The sequence below is a fragment of the Melospiza melodia genome, chromosome 8, assembly GCF_035770615.1.
Source record: "Melospiza melodia melodia isolate bMelMel2 chromosome 8, bMelMel2.pri, whole genome shotgun sequence".
Classification (NCBI taxonomy): Eukaryota; Metazoa; Chordata; class Aves; order Passeriformes; family Passerellidae; genus Melospiza; species Melospiza melodia.
The window spans coordinates 31,475,074-31,488,602 of record NC_086201.1 but is presented as its reverse complement, the minus strand read 5'-3'; the positions used below and the strand labels follow the sequence as shown (position 1 = coordinate 31,488,602).

At 46.2% G+C, this 13,529-nt stretch overlaps 1 protein-coding gene across 1 annotated transcript in view; it reads left to right on the top strand.

Annotated features, from left to right (window-relative positions):
- Positions 1 to 409: 409 nt before the first annotated feature.
- Positions 410 to 13,529, top strand: part of FAM171B (family with sequence similarity 171 member B) — a 35,526-nt gene continuing 22,406 nt past the window's right edge. Inside the window, exon 1 of the mRNA XM_063162557.1 lies at positions 410 to 608. Coding sequence (XP_063018627.1) covers positions 440 to 608 — 169 coding nt within the window. The 5' untranslated portion in view covers positions 410 to 439. The remainder of the gene's footprint in view (positions 609 to 13,529) is intronic.

The window sequence follows — 13,529 nt, the reverse complement described above, 5'->3', positions numbered from 1 at the left end:
CTTGGCACGGTGCTCTTGGGCCGCAGGGTGGACTCGGTGACCTCGAAGGCCTTTCCCAGCCCAGTGGATTCCGTGGTTCTGTGGATCTGTGGGTCACTGACACCGCGGCTGCCCTGCGGCAACAAGAGCGGGGGGCGATGCGAGCGGGGCGGCCTCAGGGCGGCGACATACCGGGCACCTGGGGAGGGAGGCGGTGACACCTCCGGCACCTGGGGAGAGGGGAGGTGACACCCCGGGCACCTGGGGGAGAGGGGCGGTGACACCCCGGGCACCTGGGGGAGGTGGCCCCGCTGGGCCCCGCCCCGGCACGTCGGTCGGTGGGCGGGCGGGCAGCGCCGCTGCCGCAGCAGCAGCAGAGCCGGGCCCGGGGCCGCGGGTGCGGAGCGCTGCGCCGGCCGCGCTCCCGCAATATGCCTCCGCTGCCCGCGGGCTGCTCGCCATGCCGAGCACCTGCGGGCGCCTCTCCGCGCTGCTCCCGGGGCTGCTGATGGTGATGATGATGGTGATGATGATGATGGGGCGGCCGCCCCCCGCCACCGCCGCCGCCGCCACCCGCCCGCAGCAGCAGCGAGCGGCGCTACCCGGGGGCGCCCCCGCCGCGGCATCAGGTACAGAACCCTCCTCTGTATGAGGTACCGACCCCATCCCTTCATCCGGTACCGGACCCTCCTCTGTATGAGGTACCGACCCCATCCCTTCATCCGGTACCGGACCCTCCTCTGTATCAGGTACCGACCCAATCCCTTCATCCGGTACCGGACCCTCCTCTGTATGAGGTACCGATCCCATCCCTTCATCTGGTACCGGACCCTCCTCTGTATCAGGTACCGACCCCATCCCTTCATCCGCTACCGGACCCTCCTCTGTATCAGGTACCGAACCTTCCTCTGCATCCGTTACCGACCCCATCCCTGCATCCGGTACCGAACCCTCCTCTGCATCAGTTAGCGACCCTTTCCCCGCATCAGTTTACGACCCCATCCCTGCATCCGGTACCGACCCCATCCCTGCATCCGGTACGGAACCCTCATCCGGTACCGACCCCATCCCTGCATCCGGTACCGAACCCCCATCCGGTACCGACCCCATCCCTGCATCCGGTACCGAACCCCCATCCGGTACCGACCCCATCCCTGCATCCGGCACCGAACCCCCATGCGGTACCGACCCTTCCCCTGCATCCCCCTTCCTCCCTGCGGGATGGCCGCTCCCCCCGGCATCGGGCACTGACCCGCACCTCGGGCCACCCAAGCCTGGCCTTGGCCACTGGGGCTCCAGGGATTCCTGCTGCTGGCAGGAATGGCCCCAGGGAGGCAGCCGAGCGTCCGTGGAATAGAAATATATATGTGTGTGTCTCATAGTCGGGTGTTTATTTCCGTGTATGTTTCTGTGGATATTTCTGCGTCGCTTTAAAAATAACCCAGCTGCTACGTGTGCGAGCATCTTGAGCCTGTCAAAGGAGTGATGGGGCTGCTGAGCTCGTTAGTTTTTGCAGCCCCTCTGCAGATGCTTACCCAAGACCAAGGGATAATGTGCAGGTTTCAGCTTCAGGCCTTGGTTTTGCAGCCGAATATTTTGGGGAACCCCTTTGCAGAACCAGAGCGAATAATGAGGTGTCTGTGCTGTCATCAAAAATACATGTATAGTCTGAAGTTTAGTGGCTCAAATGAGGATAAACCCAGTGTTTTTCTTGCCATACTGCCTTTCACCAAAGAATTTCAAGATGGTTTCAAGCATGAATTAAGACCTTTTAACACCAAGGCTCCATTTCAGCATATCACTGGAGCATATGTTTCGTTTTTAGCATATAGGCATGCAGGCTTCTCTTTCCAGCTGACTTCAGGAAGGTATAAAATGTGCTTAGTTTCAGGCAGATGGTTAATATTTTCCTGAATTCAAGCCAATTTGCAAAGCTGCCGAAGTATATTTGTTAATTAGGAAATACAAGCAAAGATATTAAATTGCAGTATTTGCTTGCAACTTCTTTAAGATGTAGGACAAGTAACTCGATTTGATAGAAAATGAACAGAGTCTTAAATTTTTTCTTTGTACATTCTTAAAATGCCTTGATTTGCTCTTCAGGTCTTTTTTGTGTGGGTTTGGGTATGTTTTTATTAGTGTTTTTCAAACATTAAAACTGTAGCATTTTGAAGAAGGGCAATTAATGAACATCTTGGGCCTTCTTTTTTTTTTCATTTCCACTGATGATTTTTCATTAGTTTGCTTCTTATTGTACGTTTAGTAGGATATACCATTAATCACCAGCAAACACCACTTAAAAAGCATTGGCAGCATTTCTGACTTGGGCAGTGAACATTTTGCTCATTAAAAATTGAGTGCCAAAAAAAAAAAAAGGATAGTTTTTCTAATTCAATGATCCTCTTTGGTTTCAGGTATTGATTTCTTTTCCAGAAGCTCTGTTACCTTATCTCCTTCAGCCCTGGCCAAGGTCTTTGTTGGTGTCCAACATTTTGATGCCTGTTCTCTTGGTTTGCTGTTGTTTTTGCAGGCCCACATGCCCAGCTCTTGTTGCTTTTTTATTTGTTTATTTGGCATCACAGGTTCTGAGGTATGAGAGTCCAGAAAGTGATTTCTAGTCCACAGCTTTCATGTTCACTCTCAATTTATGAATATTAAAAAATATCATTTGAGTTGTCAGCATTTATGTTAGGCTTAAATATAGTTCAAGGGTTTTTTTCACTTGTTGGCTGGATTTGTAAATGATCTTGATAAATTTTTTTTTCTTTTATAAAAGCTGAAAAAAGCCAATGTTAGACTCTGAAAAAGATAAGCTAATTGCTGCTCTGAAACTTTTATTTCTCTGAAGAAGCTACCAAGCACCTTTGATTTTTTGTGTGGCATTTCAGCAAAGCATGTAAGCAATTTTTGCTTCATTGACATTTTGGACGTTTTTAGAAGGAGAAGGGGACTCCAGAGGTATCTATAATGGACACTAATGTCTTTTTGTGTTAAATGCTCATCGGGTGGTTCACAGCTGCCAGGTAGGAGGGCTGAATGGCTGCTGCCTTTCCAGCAGAGCCATCCCTCAGGGCAAGGGGCCACTCCTGCAGCTGCAGGGGCTGGAGGCAGCTCTGCCCTCTGCCAGCCAGGAGGAGCCTGCCTGGATTTGGGGTTGTGCAGGGTGATGTGATGGGGACCAAGAGAATTTGGGTTTGTGCAGGGTGATGGGGACCCCAGAGAGAGGAGGAACCTGCTGAATTTGGGTTTGTGCAGGGTGATGGGGACTGAGGACGTTTATCCTGCCTGAATTTGGGTTTGTGCAGGGTGATGGGGCCCGAGGAGGTTTATCCTGCCTGAATTTGGGTTTGTGCAGGGTGATGGGGACCCCAGAGAGAGGAGGTTTATCCTGCCTGAATTTGGGTTTGTGCAGGGTGATGGGGACTGAGGAGGTTTATCCTGCCTGAATTTGGGTTTGTGCAGGGTGATGGGGACCCCAGAATGAGGAGCTTGCCTGAGTTTGGGTTTGTGCAGAGTGATGGGGAGCCGAGAGCAAGGAGGAGCCTGCCTGAATTTGGGCTTGTTCGGGGTGACGGTGACTGAGGAGCCTGCCTGAATTTGGGTTTGTGTAGGGTGATGGGGACTGAGGAGGAGAATGCCTGAATCTGGGGTTGTTCAGGGTGATGGTGACCCCAGAGTGAGGAGGAGCCTGCCTGAATTTGGGTTTGTTCAGGGTGATGGTGAGCCCAAGGAGGTTGATCCTGCCTGAATTTGGGTTTGTGCAGGGTGATGTGAGCCCAAGGAGGCTGATCCTGCCTGAATTTGGGTTTGTTCAGGGTGATGTGAGCCCAGAGCTGCCCAGCAGAGGAGGCTGATCCTGCCTGAATTTGGGTTTGTTCAGGGTGATGGTGAGCCCAAGGAGGTTGATCCTGCCTGAATTTGGGTTTGTGCAGGGTGATGTGAGCCCAAGGAGGTTGATCCTGCCTGAATTTGGGTTTGTGCAGGGTGATGTGAGCCCAAGGAGGCTGATCCTGCCTGCATTTGGGTTTGTTCAGGGTGATGGTGAGCCCAGAGCTGCCCAGCAGAGGAGGCTGATCCTGCCTGGGCACAGGGCAGGGCTGGAGCTCTCAGCCTGCTGCCCTTTGACGTGTGTTCCCCTATCGATGGCCCTGTTCTGTCGAAGCTCATTACAGCGTTTTACAGATCAATTCCCTCCCGGGTTAAGCGGCTCCTGCCGCTGGTGCTGGCTGAGGAGGGATGCTGGAGTCAGCACAGCTGTGTGCAGAGCCTGTGCTCGCAGGGAGAAGGCAGTGGCACTTCATGACTTTGTGTTCATCTCTTTCTTTTCCCCTGGAAACAGCAGCAAACTTGCCACTGCCAAGAGAAATAAGTTCTATAACAAAGCAGAGAACACATCCAAGAGGGACCCAGTCCATGGAGTTATTCTGACTGGTCTCATCTCACAGAGGCAGGCATGCTTCCAAATTAAAGAAGAAAATTTTAAAAATTGCAGAGTGAGAGAAACAGGTCTCTCTGGTTAGGGTGGTGATTGCTGGAGTGGAGAACCTGCCTTGGCTCTTCCTTATTCTTCGTGATTTTTTGCATTTTCCTTGTGGCAGTTTGGAAATCCGGGCTCTGGTGTGCAGGAGCAATTGGAGAGAAGCCTCTGGGAGCCTCAGATATTCATCATTGAGGTCAGCAGGTTTGAGCACAGAATTCAGTGAATTATAGTCCTGGCTCTGATCCAGGCCAATCTGTTTTTGTTTTCCATGTTCCCTTTTCTTTATCTTTATTGAGGTGCATTCTTCACAGGAGCTGAGAGTTACATTTTTTAATGTTCATGAGACTATCCTGATGTGGGGCATTATTATTCCCTTTCTAATGCAGATATTGCTCTATAAATAGAGCAGAGACCACTAATTGAATAAGTGATGGTTATCTGTATCAGCTCTGGGGCAGGCAGGTCTGACATGCACAGAATGAGCAGCTGCAGAAAAAGCAGCTGTGTCAGTGGCAACTGTCACTTTGCACAGGGTGACATGCAGCATCTTCATCTTGGAGGGTTTTTACCATGTTGAGACATTAAATTAGACTTGAGTAATGTTTTTAAATAGTTTGGTTTGGGTTTTTTTTGTTTTTTTTTTTTTTTTTTTAATTTCAAGTGTGGGTAGTCCCTGTGCCTTTTGTAATCCCAGCATGAACACATGAACAAGAAAAACCTTGCCCTGTTATTTGTTATTGACCATGCCCAATCTGCCTCTTGGTCCAGAATTCAGGGGAAAAGGAGTTTATCTTGATTTTGTGATTTTTTTAAATTATTTTTTATGCAGATGGCTTTTTATGCAGTGGGGAGATTAGCTTGGTTCTGTAGGGTGAAATGCAAAAGCTGTAGCAGCTAACAGCGGTGCTGGACAAAGGAGAGGGGGGATTTGGAATTGCTCTGTGCATTTATTTGTTAATACACAAACCCCTGTGTGTGGAGACAGATGAGATAGATATGTGATTGTTGACAAACCCAGAAGAAAATCAGAGATTATTTTTTTACCTGCTGCAGACAAATGCACTGCCTGGATGCTGCCTGTGGAATTTGGTTCTGAGCCCATGTCTCAGCACTGTCTGCCTGCATGTGGTGATCAGTGGCTGCCCAATGTGAAGCTGTGCTGTAGACAAGTCATTTCAGGCTCAGAGTTTTCTAAACTCTTTTCTATGTTGTCTTAGTTTCCTCCTACTGGAATGATCAGGAAGAATTTCTCATGCTTCCTTTTTATTTGAGACACCAAAAGAGAAACATTTATTCCAAAACAACATGTTTGTGTGACTAACTGCTTTTTTAATCGTGGTGTTCCATGTTTCTTGCTGTAGAATATTTTGTATATTGGTGTGTAGCTGATACTAATACTTGGGTATTTAGAGGAGCATTTGGTTCTGATATCTTGTTACATGTGTCTGGGTTTGAATTTGAGCAATAACACATAATAATGCACTTAGCCCCATGGTGTAGTGTGTTCTTTGTCACTTGATGGAATAATCTCTGTGGTTTGCTGTCCCCAAAGTCACTGGATTGGGGATTAGTAGGGCAGCAATCAATCCAGTTTTGTTTTAGAGCTTTTGTTGCAGTCAGATACCAGAGGAAAATGAGGGAGGAATTAAAAGCTGTGTGGGAGATTCTTTAGCATTCCAGTAAGGAGGAAATTCAGTCATTTTCATGGCTCAGCAGTTATGTGGGATACAGTTCCTGCTCAGGGTGCCAGGGCTGTCTGAATAGAGGCTTCTGATCAGAGCTGGCATTATTTTTGTTTTATACAAGCAGCAACACACCCCTCTTATCCTGTGGATACTGGAATATAACTGGTGTCAGGGAAAAGGTTTATTTTCAAGTTAGAAGTGCTACATGCACACCCCAGCCAAATAGTTTAGTGATTTAAGATAATTCCACCTATAGAAATCAGCTCAGAAAATGGCCTTTGATCTGCTGTTCATTTTTCTCAGGATTCCCATCCTCTGGTATTTCCAGTGATGGCTTCTGAGCTAGGTGAGACAGAATGCAGGATTTGGACATGTCCTAATTTGTTGGAGATGATGTTCTTAAGGGTCTGAGCTTCCTGTGCTGTTCTAGGACTTGGTAATGCAACAAAATACCAGGGAGGGCATTAGGACACTAATGAGAGGGGATGAAGCATCTGCAGCTGGAAATGGGAATGAATAAGGAAAAAGAAATATTCATAGATGCACGTGCTCCAGGATGTAGGTCACTCAGTTGCCAGCACAAGAAAAAGAGGAGTTTGGGGTTTTTCATGGTGAAAAACACATGAACAAATATGTAATAAGTTTTTTGGGGATTTTTTTAGGAAGAGAATCTGCATAAAAACAGGGATAGTGAGAAGCTCTGAAGAGTGAGACATCTCTCCTGAGCTTGCTTTCACTGAAGCCTGTAATACATCATACAGCATCATGCTCTATACCTCAGAAAGCTTGATTTCAGCAAACTTGCCTTGATTGTAGCTTTCTTTGTGAGGAACTGAGAGAGACAATGTCTTTTTGAGAATTGTTGAGAGACACAATGTCTTTTGGCATTCGTGGAATCAGGGCCCATGGATTCATGGTCAGAAGTGGCAGGAAACAAGGGATTAATGATGGCAGGAAGGTACCCATTGCAAGGTGGTGGTTTCTGCAGCTCGTGTTTGTTTTGCTAAAGTTTGCTTCTTGCCAATGTGTTGGCAGAAAGTGCACCATCAAAGGGCAATTGCTATGTAAAAACATTCACAGAGTTGCTGTCAGGCTGAGAATTTGGAATGCAGCTGCTATCTGGGTCACTGGGGATCTGTAGCAAGCTTTCTCTGTGAACTAGCTCAGCAGATGAAGTCTTTGAAGACACAGGCAAAGATCTGAGAGGAAAGTTTATTCAAAATAAACTCAGTTCTTGGTGTGTCAAACTTAGCAAAACAGCACAGACTACTTTGTTGTCTTGAAAGTTGCATATTCTTACATCACTGTATCCATCTGTAGTGAATGGGGACTTGAGGCACAATGTGGCAGAGCAAATGTGTCCTCTTCATTACTCCTGATACTGTTTCATTCCTAATACATAGGTTTTACATCTGGAGCACCCAGGTTCTGTGATCAACCATTCCCCTGAACCATCAGAGTTATTTTATTCTCAAATAACTCTCCTGTGTTCAGCAGGTTGCAACCACCAGGTCTGGTTTCTCCTGCCTAATCCTGGCTTTGCCAGGAGTGTTGAAGCCATCAGGTCTGGTTCCTCCTGCCTAGTCCTGGCTTTTCAGGGGTGTTCCAGCACAGCTCCTGCATGCACTGCCACCTTCCACACATGGCTGCAAGGAATTGCATTCAGCAGCTGCTGCATTTCCTGCCTTGCTTCTCTGGCACTTCTTGTGGCAGAAAACACGAGGCTTGGGAGCACTTGTCCTGCCGGCACAGGTTTGAGGGGAGGGTGTGAGTGTGCACAGCTTGGCAACCAGCACTAGGGAAGGGGATCTGCTGGGAGAAGCTGTGCTAAGGAATTTGGGGTTGGGAAAGTTGAAGAGAGTGGGTTCATCTTGCAGAGCTCCCTAAGCCTGGTGTTCAGTAGGGCAGGTTTCACTCAGGGTGTGACAGTGTTCACAGGGGTCTCAGGTTGAGGGAAGAGATGAGGATCTGACTCCATGTTTCAGAAGGCTGATTTATTATTTTATGATATATATTACAATAAAACTATACTAAAAGAATAGAAGAAAGGATTTCATAGAAGGCTAGCTAAGAATAGAAAAATAAAGAATGACAACAAAGGCAGCTGTCTCAGACTCTCTGTCCGAGCCAGCAGACTGTGATTGGCCATTAATTAGAAACAACCACATGAGACCAATCCCAGATGCACCTGTTGCATTCCACAGCAGCAGATAATCATTGGTTAAATTTTGTTCCTGAGGCCTCTCAGCTTCTCAGGAGGAAAAATCCTAAGGAAAGGATTTTTCATAAAAGATGTCTGTGACACTCAGGGTGTGCTCAGCTGGGAGAGGCATTCCAGATCCCTTCAGCAGAGCTGGGTTCCTGGGAAAGGGAAAATGAAAGGGCAGTCCTTCCAAACTCAGCCTGCAGCACAGAGCGCATCTCCCTTTCGCATCTACACCAAGTTACAGAGGGCAACCTTTGGGCAGCTTGTTGCCCTGGCATTTTGGGGTATTTAGGTCAGGAAAGGATGACTGCTACATCTTCCATACAGGAGAGCACTGATGGACTGTAGTGTGAGCAGGTTCTTGCTCTAGACCAGCGCTGAGTGTGGAGCACCCTCCAAAGTGCCTTAGCACAGCTTCTCAGCCAGAGTGCAGGGCTGTGTGTGCCACCAGCACTTCTGGCCAGTACCAAGCACAAAACCACATGCTGTGAGCTTCAGAAGCAGCTGTGAGTGGTTTGTAGAGGATGTGGATAAAGTCTCCTCCAGTCTCAGCTGGACCAGCTGCCCTAACTTCCCAAATGACCCTGGCTGTAAGCATGTTGTGCATTCTTGTAAACACCACAGTGACAAGTCTGCAGCTCGTGGCGCTTGCATGGCATCACCCTGCTGATGTGTGCCTGATGTAGCTCCTGGCAGCCATCTGTGTGCCCTGCTGGGGTGGACAGGCCTGGCAGTGATGTTCTTGCCTGTGTGTGCATAATTCCCCTAAGTCTCATCAAGGGCAGGCATGGACCCTTGTTCATTCCCCTCAACTTCTTGTCCTTCTTTCTCTTCCCTGTTTATACTTCATTCTGTGGACTCAAAGAGTCTCTGCTGTCTGAAAGAAGTCAGGTTCAGGGCACAATTGTCACAATGTGGAAATGAGGCAGTTGCAGAGTCAGTTCCTGCTGGATTTCCACATGACCCTTTCTCCAGCATTCTGCATTTACTGTTGACAGTGCCAGGTACATAAGAAACTGCATTTCTACCAAGGGAAGAGGCAAGAGGTGGCCTCTCCTTGAGATTACATGAAATGAAGTGTGCCTTGTGGTGGGTTAGAGAGCAAAAACCAGTTTTGTCCCTCTACCTTGTGATTTTTCCTCGCCCCATTTTGAGAAATGTGCTGGTTTTGGTGTGGGCCTTACCTGAAGCACTGGCAGCTGCATGCCAGCTGTGGTGGGGGATGTTGGGGGTTTTTTTTGTGTGTAGAACATGATGCAGTGCTTATGATGAGCGTGAGGCATGCACTGAGCCATGTGCACGAGGAGCTCATGAAACAGGAGAACAGAGAGAATCTCAGAGCTGCTTAAACTTGTCCCCAGCAGGCTGTGGTTGAAAGCCATTATTGATGTGAGCACTGCACCCCAAAAGTGCTCTGAGGTCTGTGGGGTGTTGTGGGATTGATGAGGGCTCCATCCTGTGCCTTTTGAGTGTTGGTTTGGCTGCTTTCACTAAACACAGTGTGGCAGATCAGTTGGAGCACTGACTCATTGTGGTGCAGCTTATTGTGGAGGAAAGAGCTGAATTTAGGTGGGTTTTGTTTGTTTGCTTCAGTGTGGTCCTTAATAGTACCTCTGCCTCTTCTGGAATGTTTTCTTGTATCTCACATACTTTTATTCTTTTTATTTCTCATTTATCTTTTACCTGTATTTAATGCTTGAACTTTCCCACTGGTGTGTGCATGTAGCTTTCAGGGTTCAGGTTGTTTTAGTTTCAGGTCTGAGCAGCCCTTTCATTACTCAAACTGATTTTACTTTCAGAATTATTGGTATTACTGTTTTCACTAACTGCAAGAGTTATCATGTTATGCCATGCAAGACAAAGTCTGTCTTTTCACCCCATTTTCCATAATGAGGCATGGAACTTGCATCAGATTGTGAGCCCTAAATTATCGTAGGATGGTGTAGTCCAGGTAACACTTTCAGACAGCTTTGCTAAATTATTGTTAAAAATTAAATACTAATAAAAATATTATTAGTATTGAAATTAGCAGCTGAAATAGGTGATGATGATACTTGTTGGTTTTATTTTCTGTGATTTGAGAGTAACTGAGGATCTGGGTGGATGTTTAGCTGGAGGGGCCATCGGGGGCATTCTTAGAGCAGGGCTGGCACTGAACTCACACCTGGGAGCTCTTTCCTGTCAGGCCATGGAAGGCTGCAGGATTGGGGAACCTCTCTGGACAACCTATTGCTGTGGTTGTTTATCCTTAGAGAGAGAAGCAAATCCCTTGTCCAGTCAGATCCTTGCCTGCAGCTGGGAATTGTTGCCCTGCCATGCATCTCAACAGAGCTCTTGGCCCTTTATCCCTGGTAAATTCCTGGGAGAGGGAAGGCTGCTGTTTAGGACCCCCAAAACCTTCCCTGTGCAAGGTTAAACAGGTTCATGTCCTTCATGTGCCTTCCCCCAGTGCTAAAACAGGGACAAGGTGGAGTTACACCCTCTGCTGCAGATTTGGGGCTGCTCCATAGATATGATGCATGCAGTTGGCTCAGTCTGCTGAAATGGATGCTGGTTATGAATCTTGGCAAAACACCAAATCTATTTATTATTAATGACTCTGCATGAGCAAGGCTCCCAGATGAAACTGATTGGAACATTCTCAAGGAACTCATTTGCTGTGAGGTAGCAAATCTGGTTGGTAATTTCTATGTGCTAATCTCAGAGAAGGTCAATGATGTCAAGATATTTGGAAATATTGTCTGTTTTGCTGGGATGAAGAAGGATGTGCTTGCCCTCTCCACCTATTATAGGCTCTAATGGAATTAAGACAAGCTTTTTCATGTAATTGTGGAAAATATTCTTTCTCTGCTTTGAAGCATTTCATTAAGTGACTGAACAGGAGAAATGGGTGGTTTTATGTTGGGTAAATGCAGGATTTTGGTAGATTGTGTGTTTAGAACAATAAAAGTTGTTAATAACATGAATTATGGCTTGTGATAAATATCACAGATGCTTATTCTATTGTTTCTGGGAGCAAAGGAGAAAACTTACTCTCACTGGGCTGCAGTAGAGAGTTTCTTTGGATCGTGGAGCACTGAGGTTGAGAAAATCCTCTAATTAAATTCAGCATGAGACCCAGTGAAACATTGGTGAGACCCTGCATAGTTTGGGTGCACTGTTGGGCAAAAGAATCCGTCATGGCTGTTTCCCTCTTAATTAGTTGTCAGCTTCCTTCTCCCCCTCTTGTGGGTTTTTTTTTTTTGAGTGTTTTTTTTCTTAAGGACAGTAGAGAAAACCTGTCCCTTGACAAGTCTGTCTGCTGGATTCGTCAGTGCTCCATGGCACAGATTGTCCCAAAAATACTTAAGGGGATTTGTTTCCCCCCAGTCCAGCTGGCACCATCTCAGAGGTGCTGAATGAACCTTGAGGATTTAGGGGGGAAAAAAAAGAAATTGTTTACTGCCCCGTTCTTAGCCTGGGTGTCAACAAAACCATTTCCATCCTCCTGGAAAGGTTTCCATGGAGCTAAGTCGTTTTCCCATTGCTCCCTGCAGGACTTGGGGCAGCTGCTGGGCAGGGAGAGCTTGTGTTTGTGCAGGAGGCAGCACAGCTGGGCCCTCAGCTGGCTCTGGAGGGCTTGGTGTGGGGCTGAGCTCAGGCAGGCAGTGATGGCAGTGCCTGAGCCATGAGTGCACCCAGCTCTGCCACTCTCCTGCATGGCACCCTGAGCGCTGGAGTTCTTGTGCTGCCAAGAATTCCATTGTTTTCCTCTATCCTGTGACCTGATGAGGCACAACTTTCTCTTTTTCTAAACCTTTTTAAGCCCTGAGCAATAATTCTTATTTAAAATGAGTAGGGATCGACAATCATTTTTCTAATACCTGATGCTCTGTATTCTTTCTTTTGTGTTTTTTCATCATTCACTTTATGAAACTCAACTTCAATGGAAATTTCTATATGAAAGAGCTCGTTGGGTGCTCTTGCTTTGTTGCTGTAATATGGATTTCCCAAATCTTGCAATAAAAAATTCCCATTCCATGTGTACAGAGCTACCCTTAGGGAATGCTGTCCTGCAAACTTTAAATTCTATTTTCTCCATATATGTCTTTATACATTGGCCTTCTTCCAAGGGATTAGAGAATCTTTTCCTGCAGGTGAGAGACAGACATTGCAGCAGCATTACAAATGTCTTTCTTGAAGGAGTGGTATGAGATTTTACAGCTTTAGGGGAAGGAAAGTATTCTCAGACAAGGATAGTGAGCGGGTTGTTATTGAAAAATATCTCTGAATGCAACAGTGGTTGTCCTTTGCAATTAGTGAATAATGTGCACTGATGTTTGAATTTCTGGTTTGTGGGCTGTATTTTTGCAGAGTCTGTGGATGCATGTCTGTCCTGGGGTTTCACAGCATTAAATGTCATGTTTGAACAGGTGCTGCTTTGTTTTCCTGTGTTTTTTTTTTCCCCCTCCTTCTGTCAAATTGAGGGTATGTTTAAAATTGCACAGTTTTTTTTTTTTTTTTTTCTGCCAATTCCACTCACAAGCCCCCACTAGGCATTCCACAAGACAAATGCTGTACCTGACCCATTAGGATTAAAAAAAAAAAAAAAAGATTATTCATGTTGCGAGGGTACTGGAATATTCTTTCTGTCCAAGTATATTGACTGTTAGAGAGTAGGTTTGACAAATCATTCCAAATTCTCTACAAGAAATGGTCACAACTGGTTAAGATGCTGCTGCTGGCTGATTTATTTTTGCTGTGTAAAGGCTGAAGGTTTAATTGTGAAGTTCATCAGTGAGAAATCCACATTGTTGGCTTATCCTCTAATAGGCATTTGCCCATTTTTCTTGAAGGTGTATAATATATTGTGGGGTTTATATAAAAACTCCATATTTAAAATAGAGTATTATGAAGATTTTATAATATTCCCCTTTGTACTTTTCCTCCCAATATTCTGTAACAAACTGAATTTTTAATATTTTCATTCCCCCAGCTCTGGTGCAAGGTAAAATGATACAGGCAGTGATTTAAAAAATGAAAGAGCAGCATTACAGGTTTAATATTAGCCAGTGAGTAAACTGAAATGAAAAAAATAACCTTATAATGGCCTCTGAAATGCCTGGGCAAAGCTGTTTTATTTTGTGGGTTTTGGGAGCTCTTTCTAGTATTTGCTTGCTCATTTTAATCACTTTCACTT